The following is a 22,454-nucleotide window of genomic DNA, read 5'->3' as shown; positions in this document are numbered from 1 at the left end:
ATTGTCCACATTTTGTTTTATAAATAAGGAAACTGAGGAGCACAGAGTAACTTGCCTAAGGCCACAAAGTAACAGAGCTGCTGGGACTCAAACCTAAGCAGTCTGACTCACAACTTCAACTACTATGCTGTATACTACACACTAAAAAAGTTGCAGGAAAAAATGAAAGAGCTTGAGACACTTATAACACCATGGAGCCACTATAGCACCCTTGGATTATGTACCTCTAGGTTCTTGTTACATGAGAAAAATCAACCAACCCCTTTTTTTGTTAAGCCAGTGTAGTCCTAATGGATACAGAATACTACAAAATATAGAAAAATAAAAAGGAATCCATAAAATTTCTTTAAAATTCTTTGTAAGATTTACAATTATTAATCCAAAATTTCCAATTCACATCAAGGGGTAGCTAAAAGACCTATGTTTTAAATACTTGATTCAACTAATGAAGAAAAACGTGTCACTCACCCAACAACAGCATACTGTTGTCCCTCGACAATGAGAACTTCAGCTGGTTTCCTTTCTTCTGTAGCTAGAGAGTAAAGCGAATAAAGAGACATGGGTAAAAGATGAAACAAAATATTGGATAAAAAATTTAAACTGGAAAAAACTGAAAAAGTTCCTATTCAGGGCCTGAAACTATCTCATTTCTGCAAATAAATCTACTTCTTGGGAAACAATTCAGCACAAAGTAAATAAAGTATACTGCATTTGGAATCAGAGAAATCTGGATTTGAATTCCAGTACTGCCAATTACTGGATGCAAGACTAGGCCAATTACTTCTTTTGAATCTCAATATCCGTATCCATTAGACATGGACAACAATATCTACCTTTCAGTGTTGTTACTGAAAGAGATAATGCTTATTAACTGGCTATCCTCTAGGTCTGGCACATGGCAGATGATCGATAAGAAGTAAAGGAAAAAGAATGTTATTAGTTGGGAAAGGCAGAACTAGCATTTCAACTGGTTATCTTTTCTTTATTATAACCCTTAGAGTACAATTTAATTCCTAAATTCAATGGAGAGATTATGTATTACTTTTCAAGATTTTAATCCAAAAGTTACTTTATTTTCAGCATGTGGTATTTCTTATCATTAAAAAACAAAATTCAGCATATTGAGGTGAAAAGAACAGTGGACTGGATTACTGCCCTGAATCAGCCAAATTAAACAGATTACCATGCGCAAATAAGTCATCATGCTTCCCTAAGCTTCAAATCCTTTTGTTCTAAGACATTAAATATCTACTTCGTCATCTCTTTCAAGGAAAGAAATTCAGTGTGATATAATTTCTAATCACAATTCACTCTGTATGTCAGATTGAGTTTTTTGAGGACAGGGGTTGTGTCTTAACCAATTCTCAATACTGCAGAGAAATGGCTTAGCACAGTAGTTAAGAGGAAGGGCCCTAAAGTCAGTCTGCCTGCAGTTGGATCCCAGCTCTACCACTTCCTAGCCAGGTAACCTTAGGCATGTTGCTTAACCTCTTTGTGCCTCAGTTTCCATATTTTTTAAATGGGAATACTAACAGTGTCTAGCTCATGGATCTGTAAATGAGATAACAATGTAAAGTGCTTAGAAAAAACTGTCTAGTATCAGGTAAGCACCAAATTAATATTAACTGCTATCCATGAAACTTCATCTCCCCAATGCGTAGCTAAGTAGCTAGTAACTCAATAAATAGATGATGGATGCATGAATAATAACCAAGGATCCTTAACTGTGCATGAACTAGTAAAATGTTAATGGATTTCTAATAGCATATCCTTTCTTCTTTCTCAGAGGAAAACAAAAGACAAAAGCAGGGTATATGGACTACCCTGATGGTACATTGGTTAAGAATCCACCTGCCATTGCAGGGGACACTGGTTGGAGCACTAGTCCAGGAAGATCCCACATGCCGCGGAGCAACTAAGCCTGTGCACCACAGCTACTGAGCCTGCTCTCTAGAGCCCGCGAGCCACAACTACTGAAGCCCACGTGCCTAGAGCTAGTGCTCTGCAACAAGAGAAGCTACCACAATGAGATGCCTGCACACCACAATGAAGAGTAGCCCCCACTTGCTGCAACTAGAGAAAGCCTGTGCTCAGCAACGAAGACCCAACACAGCCATAAATAAATAAATAAAAATTTATTAAAAACAACAACAAAAAACACTTTAAAAATTATTCAAAACTTCATAATTTCAAATCTGGCATTACAGGATGAGTTGTACATAAGTTTATATTATTATTATTATTTTATTTATTTATTTTTGGCAGTACGCGGGCCTCTCACTGTTGTGGCCTCTCCTGTTGCGGAGCACAGGCTCTGGACACGCAGGCTCAGCGGCCATGGCTCACGGGCCCAGCCGCTCCACAGCATGTGGGATCTTCCCGGACCGGGGCACGAACACATGTCCTCTGCATTGGCAGGCGGACTCTCAACCACTGCGCCACCAGGGAAGCCCAAGTTTATATTATTAACCCATGACAACTCCACTTTAACTGATATACAAAAATATCTCTAGCCACTGCATGTCTTTCATAAGAGACCCAATTGACATTTGATACAAATGAAAATCTTCTTGAAACTCTAATTTTTTAACTTCTGTGTTTTTCTGGATTGTCCTACCTCTCTGCCCTTCCTTTGTAGTCTCCTTCATAGTTTTCTTATTCTACAGTTCTTTATATTTTGGTTTTCTCTATCATATCACTACTACATTACTTGTGATTGATAATAAATACATTTTTCATCAGACTTAGACCTTTTAAAGTAAAATTATACCTCTTACCTATGTCTCAACATTTGACACATAGTAGAAGCATACTAGTGTCCAATAAAAGAATACATGTCTCTAAACAATACAGTACAGTGGTTAAGAACATAACTATGAAATTATATAAAGTTGGTTTCAAATCCCAGATCTTTATTTGTACCAAATTCCTTAACCCCTGGAAGCCTCATGCCTCCTCACTATTAAACAAGGTAACAATAGTATCTTTATTATAGGTTGTTGTCAGGGTAAACTGGAGTAATGCATGTAAAGCACTTGGTCCAGTGTCTGGATATGGTTAATACTCAATAAATATCTGAAATTATTATTAAAAATTACCACATAGTTTTCCAATCAACTACTTACTAAGCTGGGAGTGTTAGTTCTAAGCTTCCCAAGAGGCACTATCAATTAAAGAAATATTAAGCACTCCTAAAAAATGAACAAACAATATAAAATTGAAAGAGAGTGTGTGAAAGAGTACACATACCCCCTGATTTTTTTTCAGGTAAAGCAATCTTTCCATCTGCTATAGAATCAACAAGATCCTGAAATTCTGCGGGAACATCAGCTTGCTTCCAGCGTTCATTGTCTAAGAGGAGGCTATTCAAAAGTAAAAAGAAAGGAAGATAAACTTTAATAATATTTCAACACCATCTCCTTGGGTGAAAAGAAAAGGAAGAGCTGAGTGAGTACATAAGACTTTTGTTATATATTTAAGACTACATGTATCTTAGTTAAATTCAAGTAGAGCCCATGCAATACAAGGCACTGAGTTTTTAAATAATAATGGCCATTACCTGTTAGTACGTAAGACTTTAAAAAGTGCTGAACACCTTAATAAACTGAAATCATTCATAAACAGTATGAATAGTTTCAGAAAATGTTTCTCTTTTTATGTCTCTTAGCCTAGTCAGGAAGAGTGGTAAAACATAATTAACTTCACTTTGAGTGGGAAAGGAAAAGTCAGTCTATTAGGATCTTCCTGGTAAGTACTTTAATGGAACTAAACATTCTAACTACACTTTCAAAAGCTAAGAAATGTGATTTTAATTCCACAATCTGTCTTTAATTAAAAAGAAAAAAATCTGTCAGGGGTTTTAACTGGCCAATTAATGAAGTTTCCTCTTTTAAATATAATTGTGTTGTGTAAAGAAAAGGGGAAAAAAATGAAGAACAGAATGGACATGGTAATAATACCTGAGCTTGGTTTTTCTCTCTTCATGAAACCTGTTTACAAATTTATTAGCTTGACTCTGAAGTGCTCCAAGTAATGACATGCTTTTTCTTCCACAGATCTGTTCAGTTTCTAAAATGAATGTTTCCATTAATCTGGAAAGTGTTATGAATTCTGTGGAATTTAGCTTCTCAAGAAAACCATCCTAAATTTTAAAGATAACACAAAAATCATGAGAGTTAGTATAACACCAAATATGGATGAGCTATAAAACCAACTTAAACAAATATTAATTGTTTTTATAATAGTTGTATTAATTCCTAAAAATTATTTTAAAACAATTTTAAATGAAATTTCCCAATACTTTAGTCCCAGAAATCAAGCATAAAAAGTTTAAGATGTCTAAATTTTATTCTGATCCCTTTGTAATACAGTAGCTCAGATAAATTCAGATCATACTATACAATTTTCATACTATTGGAGTACAACTAATTTTCTTAATAAATTATTTGGCTAGGTATACACATATATGTGTATAAAAACAGCATATTAATTTCAAATTAATTATTAAGGTATTATATTTCAAAATAAGTCTTTTAATCATTTATTTGAAAAGCATGCTTAATTTTTTCTATTTCTTTTATTTGGATTATTTTGCATTTCAACATCTCCTTAATAGACCACACCAGTACCTTATTAAGTGTTCAAAATATGCATTATGTGGAATAGGGACACAAGCAAGGATATATTTCAGATCTTTAAAATAATGTTACTATGTATAAAATATCTAAATTTTATTAAAACAACTAACCTTTGCTCTTGACATGAGAAATTTGACAGCTCGATCATGGCATATATCTGAGGCACTATATAATAACTCCTGGACATTATTTGCCAGCTTTCCCAGCTCTAAGTCAGTTAATTTCATGTCTTCATTGACCCTGAAAATGATAGAAAGAGATTAAGTCAAGGAAAGTTGTGAACACACTGTTCACCATAGATGACATACCAATAAAAAACAAAAAGCTGTAAAATTTACATTTGAGGGAAAATTCTGTGATGTATCATATACTTTTATTTTTGTGGTAGAGCATCACATAAACAAGCTCAGATAACACAAATATATTTTACCCTAATATTATATAAGAATAATTTTCTCTCTCTGCTGTAGTATTTTTAATACTTAGTTCAGACTCTGACTGGAAATTCTGCAACAACTACAGCAAAAGAAATTCTCATTAGGTACAAGGGCGTAGCTGTGGCAGGTTGTGCACAGGTGCTTAGGATGACATGGTGGAAGCAAGAGGAAAGGAATGGAAAGAAGGAACAAACAGGCCCTCTTTTTACTTATAATTATGAATGACTATTAATAGTCAGATCAACTAAACTAATATTTCCTGAGTATTTACTGTGCTTAACTACTATGCACTGGAGGGAATACTGTTCTCAAGAAACTTACAATTAAATAGGAGTATTTATAATATGTAATGCATCTATTCCAGTTTTGAGGAAGAAATGTAAGACTTCCTGTTTTTTATACATTTTTCCCCAGGGCATGTATAAAGACCACTGATTCTGTGCCAACAAGTCAGTTTAGTGTTATCATGAACCAAGTGAAGTACCTTAGCATAATTTTTCTCCGTTTCAGTTGAATTAAAATAACTTTCAAAGATATTTCAAAGAGGATCTGATATATATTAATTTGAGGCAAGCCACCACTCTCACTGGGTTAAGGTATTAAAGAAAGTTATTACCTGCTATCCTTTAAAGTTATATCATTAAATTTACTTACCAGTGCTTTAAAATAATGGATGGATAAATATTTTTAAAATACTCTCAGATACAGTACCTTGCTTGGTTCTCACACTCTGAAGAAGATAGATAAATTTCTACTTTACAGATGAGGATACTGAATCTTGAAAGTTTAAGTGATCTACTCAAGGTCACAAGGTTAAGAGGGTGGGACTAGAACCCAGAATTAGTCTAATTCTATTTCTAATCTGATAAGCTTCTTCTACTGCAACATTTCCTTCTATATGAACAGTCCAAGTGCTATTTTAATTCCAGCTCCCATAAAAACTGTTTGCTTAAATTTCAAAGTTAAAATTTTATTTCAATTGTAAATTCGATTTTCTGAAGGATTTCTAAAATTTGCCCCTAAGTAAGGGAATGATTAAGAATTTGGAACTCTTACCAATACGCCACCAATTCACAAAGATATAAACAGGAAATAGCAAAAAAAAAAAAACCAACTTAAGTCTTTAAGAAAGTAGGGTGACAATCCAAAAACCTGGGACGTTTGGTTTTCTAAAAAAATCATTTATTTGTTTGTAATTTTGCTTTTTAAAAAGATTTTTAAAAATTTAAGTCTAATGGATCTCTTTCACGTTACTAGGGAAAAGCAAAAAACAAAACCTCACAAACATGATCCAGTAATTCTACTTCTGGCTATGTACACACAAGAACTGAAAGCAGGATCTCAAAGAGATATATTTGCACACCCATGTTCACAGTAGCACTATTCATAACAGCCAAGAGATGGAAGCAATCCAAGAGTCCACTGACAGATAGATAAAATGTGGTATATACATACAATGGAATATTACTAAGCCTATAAAAAGAAGGAAATTCTGACACATACTACAACATAGATGAACCTTAAACACAATATGCTAAACAAAAGGACAAATACTGTATGATTCCACTTATATGAAGTACCTAGAGTAGTTGAACTCATGGAGACAGAAAGTAGAAGAGTGGTTGCCAGGGGATTGGTAGGGAAGGAAATGGGGAGTTGTTGCTTAATGTGCATAGGATTTCACATTTGCAAGAAGAAAAAGATCTGGAGATTGGTTGTACAACAGTGTGAATATATTTACCACTACTGGACTGTGCACTTAGAAATGGCTAAGAAGGTAAACTTTTTATGTTTTTATTTTAACCACAATTTAATTTAAAATAAAAAATTTTAAAAACCTACAAAACTTTCTAATCCTTTCCATTATTTTTCCTTTCCCATTTCCTGCATGGGAAATTATTTACTCTTTTGTGCCCATGTCTGCATTGGAATAAACTTACAAAGTTGTAGATTATTTTGATAATGTAAGAAAATATGGAAAATCTACCACTAACATAGATAAAAAATCAGACATCATTTCTGCATGTACTGCATCTATGACACAATTACATACTGCAAAAACACTTGATACAAGAAAGAACTAGTTAGGGTCACGTGTATAAATATACTCAATCAATCCATTGCCCCTTGGGGGTGGGCAGTTCCCAGACATTTATGTGCCTATGAAACACAGAAGAAACCACCTACAGAACCTCTGGTATCATGCTATGGGAGCATGCCATTGTGGAAAGCCAGAGAAGCTCCAGACTGTATAGTAAGCCACAATGGAGGTGGGAGGGGAGGGATAAAAACTATGAGGCTGCATTTGATTTAAAGGAATCTCAAATAGTACAGCAGATTTCTAGCTATCTTTTAATATCGTTTCTCACTTCTGCCATAATAGTTTTAGCTATCAAATAGCCAACAAGCTATAGACTATTTCTCAAGCCTCTCTTACAGCTAGATATAGACATGTGATAATATTCTAGCCACTAGGATGTGGGACTGCAAATTCTGAACTGTGCTCTTAAAAAGAAAGAAAGGATAAAACATGAACAAATTTATGTGAAAGCAACAAGGAACTAACAAATCTAAAATGTATATGGATTTGCAACATAAATAGGGCATACTGGAAGAAGAATAAAAGGTAGGAGAAATGACCAGATATTAAGACTAATTAAAAAGCGATCATAGGGTTTCCGTGGTGGCGCAGTGGTTGAGAGTCCGCCTGCCGATGCAAGGGACGCGGGTTCGTGCCCCGGTCAGGGAGGATCCCACATGCCACGGAGCAGCTGGGCCCGTAAGCCATGGCCGCTGAGCCTGCGCGTCCGGAGCCTGTGCTCCGCAACGGGAGAGGCCGCAACAGTGAGAGGCCCGCATACCGCCAAAAAAAAAAAAAAAAAAGCGATCATAACTAATACAATTTTACTTAATGGTACCGGTGCAAAGCAGACAAGTGAACAAAACAGAATCTAGAAACAGACTCATACATATATGAATATTTAATTTAAGACAAGAGTGGCACTATAGAGCAACGGGTAAGACAGTCTTTTCAATAAATGGTGTGAAGTTAAAAAGATATCCACATGAGGAAAAAGACAACAACCTCACACTATACACAAAAATCAATTCCAGATGGATTGTGGATCTAAATGTGAAAGGGACAGCAACAAAGCTTCCAGAAAAAAACATAAGAGAATATCATCAAAGTCTTAGGTTAGGGAAAGATTTCTTAAATAGGACACACAAAAAAAGCACAAACCATAAAAGGAAAGATTGAATCATAAGATATTAAAATTAAGAAATTTTATTCACCAAAGACCCCAATAAGAGAGTGAAAAGTCAACCCACAGAGTGGGAGAAGATATCTGCAGTATGGACAACTGACAAAGGGCTGTGTTGGGACTACATAAAGAACTCCCATAAATCAATAAGAAATAAAAGGCAAACCAATAGAGAAGTGGGCAAAGGATTTGAATAGGGCCTTCACAGAAGAGGATATCCAAACAGCCAATAAATATATGAAAAGTGCCCTCTTACCAATCATCAGGGAAATAAAAATTTAAACTACTATACCTGTGACATATCCACCAAAATGTCTAAAATGTAAAAGACTGACAATACCAAGAGTGAATGAAGATGTGGAGTGATAGGAATGCTTCCACACAGCTGATAGGATTGTAAAGGAGTACAATCCTTTGGGAAATTGTTTGGCAGTAGTTAAATTGGCTATTCACAATACTTATTCATTCCTAGGTATATATTCAACAGAAATACTTACGTCATGTACACTGAAGACATCTACAAGAATGTTCACAACAATCAAACTGAAAATAATCCAAATTTCATCAACAACAGAATGATAAATACATTGTGGTGTAGTCAGAAGTGGAATATTTATGCACAAATAAACTACTGCTGCATGCAACTACTTAGAAAAATATCACAAATATAACGTGGAATGAAAGAAATTAAAGACTAAAGAACATGATTCCATTTATGGTTCCATTTATATAAAGTTTAAAACCTGCAAAAACCAATAGTTTTAATGTTTTTTGGGGGGAAAAAGTGAAAGCATAGTGGCAGGGGGGGCTTCTAGAGAGCTGGTAATGTTCTATCTCTTAACCTTGGTGATTACACCAGGGTGTTCATTTTGTTACAATAAATTGAACTGAACACTTACAACTGGTCCATTTCCCTATATGTGCATCACATTCCAATTAAAAGGTTAAAACAAAACAAAAAAGTAAGGAGAGTACCAGCCTTTGTCCTCTCCTTCCTGCTGCTACAGATTGAAATGAGATGATAAAACCTCCTAAGACACAGAGGGAAGCTACACAATGAGATGGTAGAGCTACCTTCTCAGCTCTGGACCTCCTACCTCTGAATTGTTACAGGAGAGAAACAAAATTCTATATTGTTTAAGCTACAGATGTTTTTACATCTCTTTTAACAGCAGTTTTAGACTGAACCCTAACTAATAAATGTGAAAATATAAGCCAGAACAGAGAAGAAAAAATTTTATTAATATGTAGTTCAGGGTTTGATTGATTGATTTATGGTGGGGAGGGGGAGGTATTATAGCTGACTTTACACTATAACTGCAACCTTTATAAGCTCCTGGGCTATAAGCCAACTTACATCAAAATGAACAAAAGTACTGAATTCTTATTATTCTTAGTAATAACAAAATACAAACAATGTTCTTGGACCAGAAAGATTTTAATGGCTATTTTATTTTTGTTCTTCCTATTCAGAACATTATTGGGACAACTGGTGAACTTTGAATGGGGTCTGTGCATTAGATGGTAATAATGCAGCAAAGTTTTCTTGATTTTAATTGGTATACTGTAGTTATTTAAGAGAGTGTTATTGTATTTAGGAAATATACACTGAAGTATTTGGAACATCAAGTCTGCAACCTACTGTCATACGATTGAGAAAAAATTTTAACATGAGAGACAAAGAAAGGAGAGACGAAAAGAGAGTGAGAAAGAGAGAGGAAGGGAGAAAGAGGGCAATGTGGTAAACCATTAACTGGGGAAGCAAGGTGAAGGATATATGAGTTTTTTGTACAATGCTGACAACTTTTCTGTAAATTTGAAATTATTTCAAAATAAGTTTAAAAAAGTAATATTAAAAAAGATAGTGTGACCCACTTGGAAATTCATGTCTGAAAAACTGAAAATTGTAACTCAAACAGATTTTCACTATATACAAAATACAAAGGTGACATAGTAAAAGAAAGAAACATAACCAAGGAAATACTGACCTGAGTTCCAGGACAGGTTCTGCCACTAATGACTCTAAATAAGTCATCTAAACTCTCCAAATTGAGGGCATTTAATTAAATGGTTCCTTCCCAGCCTTAAAATTCTACAATTCTCAATTACTTCCAATGCTCACCTCCTTACCTTGCATACATTTTCAAAAAGATACATGTTTCAGAAAATTAATTTATTTTTGTTAAATTAAATTCCAAAAGACCAAAGTGTACACGGTTTCTCAATAAACTGAATAACCAATCTTACTGGAACCATTAATAAGATGACTCAGAATCTTGTTAACTTGGCAGCAGTCACCATACTCACATAATATCCACAGCTCCTGGAGTAACAGAGGATGATGTCTGCTCTTTGCTGGATGAAGAATCAGTAGTACATTCTGGTTCGGATACCGAATCACTGCTGCAGGGCTCACTATTTGGAGATGCATTTCTTTGAGAGGTAGTGTCAATTGCTATAGGTGTTAATTCACTCTCACTGAATGCATCGCTTATAAACATGCCTTCATGGATTAAATAAGCCACCTCTGTGTCCAGTGAATTGTCTTTTGCAGCATTCTTCTGCTGCGAAATCTCCTCCAATTCTCTAGTCCTTTGGTTTTTGTCAAGAACTGAGAGAACAACACTGTGAATGATATTTAACGTTGCCTACAAGAAAACAGGGTACATTTTTAAAGGATTTAAAATATTTTGTACCTAAAGGTTCCAAAAGTGAACTCTGTGTATGTACTTTTGAACATCTTACAAATGAGTCAAGGTCATGCATATCAGAATTTCTTTTATTACACAGTAAAGGTGAATTGTGAAAAAGAATTGCTCAACAGAGATGTTTCCCTAAAGCTTAGACATAGGGCTCCATTTACAAATTAATTTTGTAAATGGAAATCTCCCTAAAATATACTGCATATTTCTCTAACTTCTTAAATAGGTTACACTAAACATAACTTGCCTGTCAGAGGATCATATTCGTTGATTGATGTGCTTTCTTTTCTATTTTTTTTAAAGGGGGGTGTTTGGAACAGAGCAACCAGTATCCAATCATCTATGCAACAAATATTCACTGGGTTTCTTTTTTAATTAATTAATTGATTTGGCTGCATTGGGTCTTCACTGCTGTGCACGGGCTTTCTCTAGTTGCGGCGAGCGGGGGCTACTCTTTGTTGTGGTGCACGGGCTTCTCGTTGCAGTGGCTTCTCTTGTTGAGGAGCACGGGCTCTAGGCGCATGGGCTTCAGTAGCTGTGGCTCGCGGGCTCTAGAGCACAGGCTCAGTAGTCGTGGAGCACGGGGTTAGTTGCACCGCAATGTGTGGGATCTTCCCGGACCAGGGATCAAACCCATGTCCCCTACGTTGGCAGGTGGATTCTTAACCACTGCACCACCAGGGAAGTCCTGCTGTGCTTTCTTAAAAGGAAAAAACAATCCGTATTCCTTACCGTACCTACCCTTAAATCCATCTCTCTCTCCTCATCTTACACCTTTTTCTCACTCATTCACTGCTCTCCAGACATTCTGGTTCTCTTCCTATTCTTCTAAATTCCACTGTTCCCATCTCAGTGCCTTTGTTGTTTCCTCTGCCTGGAATGTTCTTCACCTTGATGTTTGCATACATGTTTCCTTCTCATCACTCAGGTTCCTGCACGACTGTCACTTCCTCAAGAAGCCTCCGGGACGTCCCTGGTGGTCCAGTGGTTAAGACTCCGTGCTCCCGATGCAGGGGGCAAGGGTTCGATCCCTGGTAGGGGAACTAAGATCCCTCATGCCGCACGGCAAAAAAATAAAATAAATAAATAAATAAATAAAACTGAATCAAAAACAACAAAAAAAGCCTCCTATGACTCCTTCCAGCAACCCTATCTCATTAACCAGTTTTTTTAAAATAACAGTTACCACTATCTTTTTATTTTTTTAATTCTAGGTCTCTTTCCACTACAATGTTAGCTCCATGAGATATTATATCCTACTGCCTAGAATAGTAAGTACTGGGCACATAGGAGGTACTTAACAAATACTGAAAGCTAGATGAATTAAGAGTAAATTTATGTAAGTCAATGTCTTCATGGACTACTAAGAAACAGGGGCTGCATTCCTACTTTAACGTTCATGGTTGCGTTCTTGTAATTTGTTGCTCCTTTCTTAAAACTCTTGATTTCTTTTTTAGGATCTACATGGTTCTAGGCAAGCAGACTCCAACTTTAAGTCTCCAAAGATAGGATAAGGGTCTAAGCTAGTCCAATCAACTAATGGAACCACCTGAGCTTAAAGCTAAGAAGATACACAGAAGACAGACTGAGAGAAACACAGAGAAACAAAACCAAGGCTTGATAACATCATCAACCTCTCTATCAAGCACCTAAAGGCTGACCTACCTATGGTTATTTTTCAGTTATATGAACTAATAAACCCCCTTAATTGTTTAAAACACTCTGTGTTTCCTGTTATTTGGAACTAAACGCACTCTAAGTGATACAATATTCCATACAGTATATGAGAGATTCTGAGCCTTCGAGTGTCTGTGGACACTGCATATTTTCTTTCTCCATTAATCACTTCTCTATTGTCACAAGCTTGCTCCTTGCTACACTCCTCCATTGCTGCTTTTAATCCTCACTACTGTCTCGTCTTAATCTTGATGTGCTTTCTCCCCCATCTTCATTTTGCCTTTCTTCTTCCTTATCTCTTCTCTCTTGATGATTTTCTTTCTTAAAAATTTTTTTTATAAAAAATGGTCACGGTCTTTGGACATAGTCTTTTTCTCCCCAACAACTATTCTATACCTCCCCCATAGGAATACAGCTATGCAAAACTGAGTCCACCTTCTGGCTTCAGGTGTTAGTCCTACGTATCCCACACAGTATACTCCCAACCTCCTTGCCACAGGATTAGTTCAGAAGTGAGAAGAAAATCCAGACCCAAGGCAAGCAGTGCACAGCATTGTCCTGACCACAGTAACCTAAATCAGCCCAGTGGATTAAAACCAAGGACTTTGATGATTGAAGAAGAAAAAATCTTGTTTTAGGAAGTAGAGTATACAAATGTGGAAGACCTAAAACTGTTATACATAGACATTTTGCTATAATTAGGTTGGTTACTTTGAAGGTGAAGCCAACAAAGAGGAGGTAGAAGTGAATTAAAACAGAGAAACTAAGGGAGAAAACCATGACCACGTCATAACTGAAGCCTATCCTCGTTTTGGACTATTTTAAGTTCCCCAAGCCAATGCATTTCTTTTATTGTTTAAATTAGTTTCATTTGAATACTTTGTCCCTTTTAACTGATAACATCTTAGCTAATACAATAAACTTTCCATATACAGTGTATCAGGTGTTCTCTTAAGGGTTCTTCTTCACTGTTTTCACCATACCTACAGTTTTAAAGGTTTGCTGATTATTTTTTTCCAGAAGATTTTACAATACATAGTAGATTCAACAGTAGGTACGCGATTTATTCTTTGAACTTTCATATTGCAGCAGTTTACAGTCAAGTTCATGTTCAAAGACCAGAACCGCTAAAATAAATTTTTCCAGTCTTGAGAATAATGAATGAAATAATCTGGTAACCATATTCATAAGTCTTTAAAATGATAGTTCACAATTATTTGTCCACATAACAAATTGAAAACTTAAGAGTTAAAAATTTCTTAAAAAAGAATGTAAGCTTGCATTTAAGGATTATTTTCTTTTTTAGCTATACAAATCATCTTACACTATGGGATATAAACAATAAACAAGAATTCTAATAAAAATACAAAATACAATTAATGCCCAGAAATAAACCCATGCACTCATGGTCAATTAATCTACAACAAAGGGCAAAATACAGCAAGAATATACAATGGAGTAAAGACAGTCTCTTCAACAAGTGGTGCTGGGAAAACTAGACAGCTACATGTAAAAGAATGAAACGAGAACACTCTCTAACACCATATAAAAAAAAAAACCTAAAAATGGATTAAAGAACTAAATGTAGGACCAGATACTGTAAAACTCCTAGAAGAAAACATAGGCAGAACAGTCTTTGACATGTTGTAAATCACAGCAATATTTTTGGGGACCTGTCTCCTAGAGTAATGGAAATAAAAACAAAAATAAACAAATGGGACCTAATTAAACTTAAAAGTTTTTGCACAGCAAAGGAAACCATAAACAAAGTGAAATGACAACCTATGGACTGGGAGAAAATATTTGCAAATGATGCAACTGACAAGGGATTAATTTCCATAATATACAAACAGCTCACACAGGTCAATATCCAAAAAAAAAAAAAAAAAAAAAAAACCCAAACAACCCAATTAAAAAATGGGCAGAAGATCTAAATAGACATTTTCTCCAAAGAAGACATACAGATGGCCAACAGGCACCAGAAAAGATGTTCAATATCACTAATTATTAGAGAAATACAAACCAAAACCACAATGAGGTATCACTTTACACCAGTCAGGGTGGCCATCATCAAAAAGTCTACAAATAGTAAATGCTGGAGAGAGTGTGGAGCAAAAGGTACCCTCCTACACTGTCGGTGGGAATGTAAATTGGTGCAGCCACTATGGAGAACAGTATGGAAGTTCCTTAAAAAACTAAAAATAGAGTTACCATATAATCCAGCAGTCTCACTCCTGGGCATATATCCAGAGAAAACTCTAATTCAAAGAGATACATGCAACCCAATGTTCATAGCAGTACTATTTACAATAGCCAAGACATGGAAGCAACCTAAACGTCCATCGACAGATGAATGGATAAAGAAGATGTGGTACATATATACAATGGAATATTATTCAGCCGTAGGAAAGAATGAAATAATGTCATTTGCAGCAACATGGATGGACCTAAAGATTATCATACTAAGTGAAGTAAGCCAGAAAGAGAAAGACAAATACCACATACCACATGATATCACTTATATGTAGAATCTAAAAAAACGGATACAAATGAACTTATTTACAAAACAGAAATAGACTCACAGACATAGAAAACAAACTTATGGTTACCAAAGGGGAAAGAGCTGAGGGGGTGGTGGTGGTGCGGCAGGCGGGGGGATAAATTAGGATTTGGGGGTTAGCAAATACAAACTACTATATATAAAATAGATAAACAGCGGTCCTACTGTATAGTACAGGGAACTATATTCAATATCCTGTAATAAACTATAATGGAAAAGAATATGAAAAAGAATATATATATGTATAACTGAATCACTTTGCTGTATACCAGAAACTAACACAACATTGTAAATCAACCATAGTTCAATTAAAAAAAAGTAATACCTCTTTTTGTAGAAAACTTAGGAAAAACAGAAAAGAATGAATCACAAATTTAAATTATACATAATACTACCACCTAAAGATAACCACTAAAAAGACAAGCTGTCTCTTTGGTCTATGGAGATGAAGAGGTAAAAAAATCTTTCTAACACAGCTAAGAGCAGACTATATATTTAAGTAGGTCTCTGTCTTGCTTTTTAACTTAACGTTATAATGCATGCATTTTCTTCAATCATTAAAAATCCTTGCCTGCATGATATTCCATGATAGTGAATATACCAGGCATAACTTATTTTACCATTCCTCTATTGTTAGACATCATGGTTCTTTGCAATTTGTAGTTATTTAAAAATTCTTCATTAAAAATGAACAGCTGTAATTAACATTATTTTTCAGCAAAATCATGCCCTCAAGGAACCACAAACTTTTTCAAAGAAAAAAGTACTATATTTAAAGATTAAACATCATTTTCAAAGATGTTTTACAACAGTATTAGTTTAAGTGGCCTAAATGTGAAAATAAGAAGCTACAATTAGGACAGATCACTGTTCCCATATTGTACATACATCAAATAATAATGTGGCTTAGTTTAACTGATATAGAACCTAAAAGATAGCTACTTAAAAATAACTGGCAAAAAGTTGGCCAGTTCTAACTATGCAATGTAGGAGTTCTATATATCCAGACCTGTGTGTGATAAGGTCATGGTAGGAATATAAGAAAAAGTGAAAACAAGCCCTCATTACTGTGCAATCCACAGATAAAGGTTTGCTATCTATCACTATCAATGGATAGGATCAACATTTTGGTAGGAGTCTGAATTAAGTATAGTGAATCACATTTTATAAAACTTTTCCCACTCTGACTGGAAAGCTTATGTATGTGACTTAGAGCATGTCAATGTCAATAAGGAAGTCATATCGCAGATAAGTACCAAAGTCCCTCAGATCATTTTTAACATGAAACTCAGGAGATGCCAGGGATGTTAACTAGGACATAAATACAATACTGACACCTGATAATTCAAAGAATATCACATTTCACAAACAGTCTGTTATACTCAGTAATTCCTAATGACTGTCTTATTAAAACATAGTTATGACATGTTGGTAATCCCAACCAACATGTATTAGAGTCTGTGACATTTTTTCTTCTGAAAAATGCTGTGTGGCATGTGTTCTTTTTCTTATAATGATTGGATTAAAATTAAGTTGTTTGATCAAAGGGACAAAGTAATTAAATGCAATGCATGATACATGAATGGATTCCAGATTGAAAAATGAAAAAAAACCCTGCAATAAAGAACATTAGTAGAGCATTTTAAATATGAACCATATGTTTAAAAATACCATTATATCAACATTAAATTCCTAGAAAAATTAAGTGGTTTGGGATAGATTTTTGAGTGTTTCACAATATTGTAATTCTAGGTAATCTACAGAGATTCAAGCATCACAAAAGGAAATATTACTGTATAATATTTAATGCCAAGTTAGCATCATATTTCTTTTAAAATAAAACATATCATCCAAAATTATAAAAAGGTACCAAAATACTCTGAAGCACTTCAAATCTAATTTAAAACCCTTTAGAAAAATTACAGAAACAAAGAAATTTTGTTTTATTCTAATTTTCATATCTAGAAAGATGACTTAACTTTAGGGATATTCTGGACAAACTGATAAACACATAAGCTTACCTTAACTCTCTGTAGGAAAATTGTAAACTTAGAGAAAACATCCTTTAGCAGATCAAACCACTGAAGAAAATTCAACATTCTCATCTGATCTGCAAGCCTAGAAAAGAAAATTCAAACAAAAATAATGACTGTCTTCAGGCCAACATGGTGTTATCTACAAATTGGAGGAAACTACACTAAATACTAGCAACAAAAGAATAATAAAACGCAATTTAATCTAGATACCTAGCTAAAATTGTAAAACTGAGATGAAGATGTCAATTACTAAGCAACCTCTCCTTGTTTAAACATCTCTAAGACTAGTCAAGTACACTGACTTATGAATCTTATCATGTAGTAATTCCATGTGAACATGCTTCGTGACCATTCGATGAAAAAGCATAGAGAAATAAACTAATTTTGGTTAAATATGGAACTGGAATAAAAATAGAAACATAACATCTCCCTTAATAAACGAGCCTCTTCAATAAGTGGTGCTGGGAAAACTGGACAGCTACATGTAAAAGAATGAAATTAGAACACTCCATAATACCATACACAAAAATAAACTCAAAATGGATTAAAGACCTAAATGTAAGGCCAGACACTATCAAACTCTTAGAGGAAAACTTAGGAAGAACACTCTATGACATAAATAACAGCAAGATCCTTTATGACCCACCTCCTAGAGAAATGGAAATAAAAATAAACAAATGGGACCTAATGAAACTTAAAAGCTTTTGCACAGCAAAGGAAACCATAAACAAGACGAAAAGACAGCCCTCAGAATGGGAGAAAATATTTGCAAATGAAGCAACTGACGAAGTATTAATCTCCGAAATTTACAAGCAGCTCATGCAGCTCAATATCAAAAAGCAAACAACCCAATACAAAAATGGGCAGAAGACCTAAACAGACATTTCTCCAAAGAAGATATACAGATTGCCAACAAACACATGAAAGAATGCTCAACATCATTAATCATTAGAGAAATGCAGATCAAAACTACAATGCGATATCATTTCACACCGGTCAGAATGGCCATCATCAAAAAATCTACAAACAATAAATGCTGGAGAGGGTGTGGAGAAAAGGGAACCCTCATACACTGTTGGTGGGAATGTAAATTGATACAGCCACTATGGAGATTCCTTAAAATCAGCCAGTATGGAGGTTCCTTAAAAAACTACACATAGAACTACCATACGACCCAGCAATCCCACTATTGGACATATACCCTGAGAAAACCATAATTCAAAAACAGTCATGTACCACAATGTTCATTGCAGCTCTATTTACAATAGTCAGGACATGGAAGCAACCTAAGTGTCCATCGACAGATGAACAGATAAAGAAGATGTGGCACATGTATACAATGGAATATTACTCAGCCATAAAAAGAAATGAAATTTAGTTATTTGTAGTGAGGTGGATGGACCTAGAGTCTGTCATACAGAGTGAAGTAAGTCAGAAAGAGAAAAACAAATACCGTATGCTAACACATATATATGGAATCTAAAAAAAAAAAAAAAAAATGGTCATGAAGAACCGAGGGGCAAGACGGGAATAAAGACACAGACCTACTAGAGAATGGACTTGAGGACACGAGGAGGGGGAAGGGTAAGCTGAGACAAAGTGAGAGAGTGGTAGTGTATATATGGACATATATACACTACCAAATGTAAAATAGATAGTGGGAAGCAGTCGCATAGCACAGGGAGATCAGCTAGGTGCTTTGTGACCAGCTAGAAGGGTGGGAGAGGGAGGGTGGGAGGGAGGGAGATGCAAGAGGGAAGAGATATGGGGATATATGTATATGTATAACTGATTTACTTTGTTATAAAGCAGAAACTAACACACCATTATAAGGCAATTATACTCCAATAAAAATGTTAAAAAAAATAGAAACATAACATCTCCCCTAATAAACTTAATAACCTACTTTTCTAACTACAGACTAAAAAATACTCTTCCGTATATCATGTGGCATGGTGGCTAAGAGCATGGGCTCTTAAGACACAATGCCTTGGTTCAAGTTCCAGCCCTGCCACTTACTAGTTGTGTGACTCTGGACAAATGACTTAACTCCTCCATGATCTAATTTTCTCATTTTAAATAGGTAGAACCTACCTTATATGGTAGCTGTGAATATAAACTGAGTTAATACGAAGTACTCAGAACAATGCACAGTGCTATGTAAGTATTAGCCAATATTGTATTAGTTACATATATATTATATATATACTAAATATTACAATACATAATAGTACAGCCAATATTTTTATAACTGACATCAATCAACTTTAAGATTAAAAATTAATAAAAAAATAGAAATCCATAAAGATATTTTAGAGTACTACAATGACTTATTACTCCAAATTTTTAATTAATGCTGCTACACCTAGGACTTTATTCTCAAAAGATACTCTTATACACTTGAGATATAGAATGTTCTCTAAGTTGAGAAAATTCCCTAGGGAAGAAAAATATTAAAAATAACTGACTCTCCATGTATATAGGGCTTTTAGCAAAGGTCCAGTAACTTAATTTTTCCAGCTACTAGTGATCCCTGCATTATTAGGATTGCTTCAACTAATTCTGAAACTGAGCTTTCACTAGGTAATAGTGTGGAAATTAAAACTCCACAATCCTCATTCTATGAGTCTGGCCCAGAGAAGTTTTACAGTTATCCATATTACTATTCATATCTTAGACCAGTTAATAAAGTTTAGATACCTATATGAACAAGAAATTCATAGTCATAAAATATTTATCACTGTTCTCCTTAAAATAAGAATAGTTATTTCAAGGGGAAAACAAAAAATTATAGACATGGGCAATTCAAAATCATGTACTCAAACTTCTCAAAGCTAACTGGGTTTTAATTATATAGCTAAATAATTTAAATTTAACACCGCTACTCCTCTTCAATTTCCACCCTCCATATGACGTTGTATCCTCTCCACCCTCTCTCTGCCCTGGGAGGCTGACCTGCTGGGCTTGGCCAGTGAGGAGCCCTTACAAAAGACTGAAAGGAGGAAAGGTGCTAATAGTCCGTCTCCATCCCTGAGGGGTTACCTCAGGATGACTGCCTCCCTCCACTGAAGATCACTTCAACTACTAAAAGACTTTTTTTTTTTCAGCTACTTACATCTTCTTCTCCTGAATTCCATTAACTGCTCTCTTTCTTTGTCCCTTAAAGGTACTTCACTATCACTTGTGATTTTCCTACACTCTGCCCACACGTTAGCAAATAATTCCTGAACTAAATCCTCCTTAGATTATTCTAATGCGTTATCTTTTCCCTGACTGGTAACCCCAACTTAATATTTATACTTACTTCAAAACAACATCTGTGTCTATGTCTTCTATTTGTGAAACTTTATTAATCACACACTGCAAAATTTAAGAAAAAAATTTGATTAATGTCTTTAGAACTTTAAGTACTACATGTTCATTTGTATATTAATAAGGGCCTCAATGACTATAATTATTTGACCAAACTTCTCCTCTTACACCTCAAGGTGTTTAAAAAAACTGCAGCATTACCTTTACCCTATTAAATAATTATTCCAGGGTATGCTTGAACTGTATTAATCACAATTTCGTACTATTTAAAACTGTTCACACACAAATACACACACAACACACACAAACACACACGCACACACACAAAACCTCCATAGAACTATTAATACTTAGGACATGGTATAAGCCCCATACTAAAATTCCAAAAGAAATTCATTTTGGCGGTCACACTTCCTTGCAACACGTGCAACAGTTTAAGGTTTTAAAAAATAAATGCTCAGACTTTAGAAGTCTAGGAATTAAAACAGAGCAGTTTTTAAAAACTGTTTAAAAGTATAATACACATACAGAAAACTGTACAAATTATGTTTATAGCTCAATATTTTTTTTATAAATGGAGTGCACCTATTTAACCAGAGCTCAGATTATGAAATTGAATATTACCAGTAAGCCCCTCCTGCTCCCCTCCTGGTCACTACTTCCTCCCAAAAGACATTACTATCCTGATTTCTAACACCACAGATTAATTTTGCCCGTGTTTGAATTTTACGTAAGTGGAATCATACAGTGTGTACTCTTCCGTGTCTGGCTTCTTTGGCTCCACCTTATGTATGTGAATATCCATGTTGTTCCATGTAGTTTATTCATTCTCATTGCTGTATAGTATTCAATGATGTAAATATGCTACAATTCTATTTATCTTTTTTACTGATGATAAAATTTGAGTGTTTCCGGTTTTTTATTACAAATATGCTGTCATGGAATGCTTGTGTTGTCTTTGGTGAGCCTAGGTATGAATTTCTGTTGGGTAAATTACCTAGAAGTAGAATTGCTAAGCTATAATATACATGTATATTTAGTGCTAGTTATCAACAATTTTTGGAAGTGGTAGTGATAATTTTAAAATATGGTGTTTTAGTCAATGTTTGAAAGAGGTAAAAGATGGGGCGATTGTAACATTTTTCTTGCTTGTTTTATTTAAACATTAAAAACTAAGAAATGTACATTCAACCTAATGATGATGATCAATTAAGCCTAAGAAATTCATTCAAAATTGTTCTTTTTCACACACAGAAAAACTAAAGTTCAGAGAATGAGATTTATCTGAATAGAAAGTCAAAACAAAAATCAGGGAAGTGTATACATATAGCTGATTCACTTTGTTGTACAGAGGAAACTAACACAACATTGTAAAGCAACTGTACTCCAATAAAGATGTAAAAAAAAAACTGCTTATGGAAAAAAATTGTATCTCATGAAATATAGCGGCAACTTGAATTTCACATCTTTAAAACTGAAATAACCTTAAAATGTATATCTACTTTCTAATGAGTAGATGACAAATACTGAAACTTTGATAGCATTGTAGATGGTAAGCTTTTTCTTTTAATTTCTAAAAGTAATGCAGATGTAAAATGTCTGACAATTCCACTTTATCACTTTATGCCAATTGTGTTGTAATAAATACCAATTAGCTTGGGAAAAAAATCAGGGAAGACTAAAAAAAAACAAATAGATTTTAGTTTACAATTATAATTTCTTAGAGATCAGAGTAAGAAGAAACGCTGGTGAAAGTATATACTATTGGTAAAACGTTTTTAGAAAAAAAGCAATTCAGCTCTATGTATCAAACAATTTAAAAATACATTT

The 22,454-nt window shown here is 34.6% G+C and overlaps 1 protein-coding gene across 5 annotated transcripts in view; it reads right to left on the bottom strand.

Annotated features, from left to right (window-relative positions):
* Positions 1-22,454, bottom strand: part of VPS54 (VPS54 subunit of GARP complex) — a 92,733-nt gene that overhangs the window by 17,332 nt on the left and 52,947 nt on the right. For all 5 annotated transcript variants that reach the window (XR_010934520.1, XM_067704907.1, XM_067704911.1 and 2 more), the window contains exons 10-16: positions 20,617-20,672; positions 17,298-17,394; positions 10,645-10,985; positions 4,748-4,877; positions 3,960-4,141; positions 3,250-3,362; positions 469-532 (exon numbers count right to left, since the gene is read on the bottom strand). Coding sequence is in view for 4 of the 5 variants with exons in the window: in XM_067704907.1 (XP_067561008.1) it covers positions 469-532; positions 3,250-3,362; positions 3,960-4,141; positions 4,748-4,877; positions 10,645-10,985; positions 17,298-17,394; positions 20,617-20,672 (983 nt within the window). In the remaining variant the exon portion in view is untranslated. The remainder of the gene's footprint in view (positions 1-468; positions 533-3,249; positions 3,363-3,959; positions 4,142-4,747; positions 4,878-10,644; positions 10,986-17,297; positions 17,395-20,616; positions 20,673-22,454) is intronic.

Source organism: Pseudorca crassidens, chromosome 14, assembly GCF_039906515.1.
Source record: "Pseudorca crassidens isolate mPseCra1 chromosome 14, mPseCra1.hap1, whole genome shotgun sequence".
Lineage (NCBI taxonomy): Eukaryota > Metazoa > Chordata > Mammalia > Artiodactyla > Delphinidae > Pseudorca > Pseudorca crassidens.
Note: the sequence above shows the minus strand (reverse complement) of the source record. Positions and strands in the feature narration are given on the sequence as shown.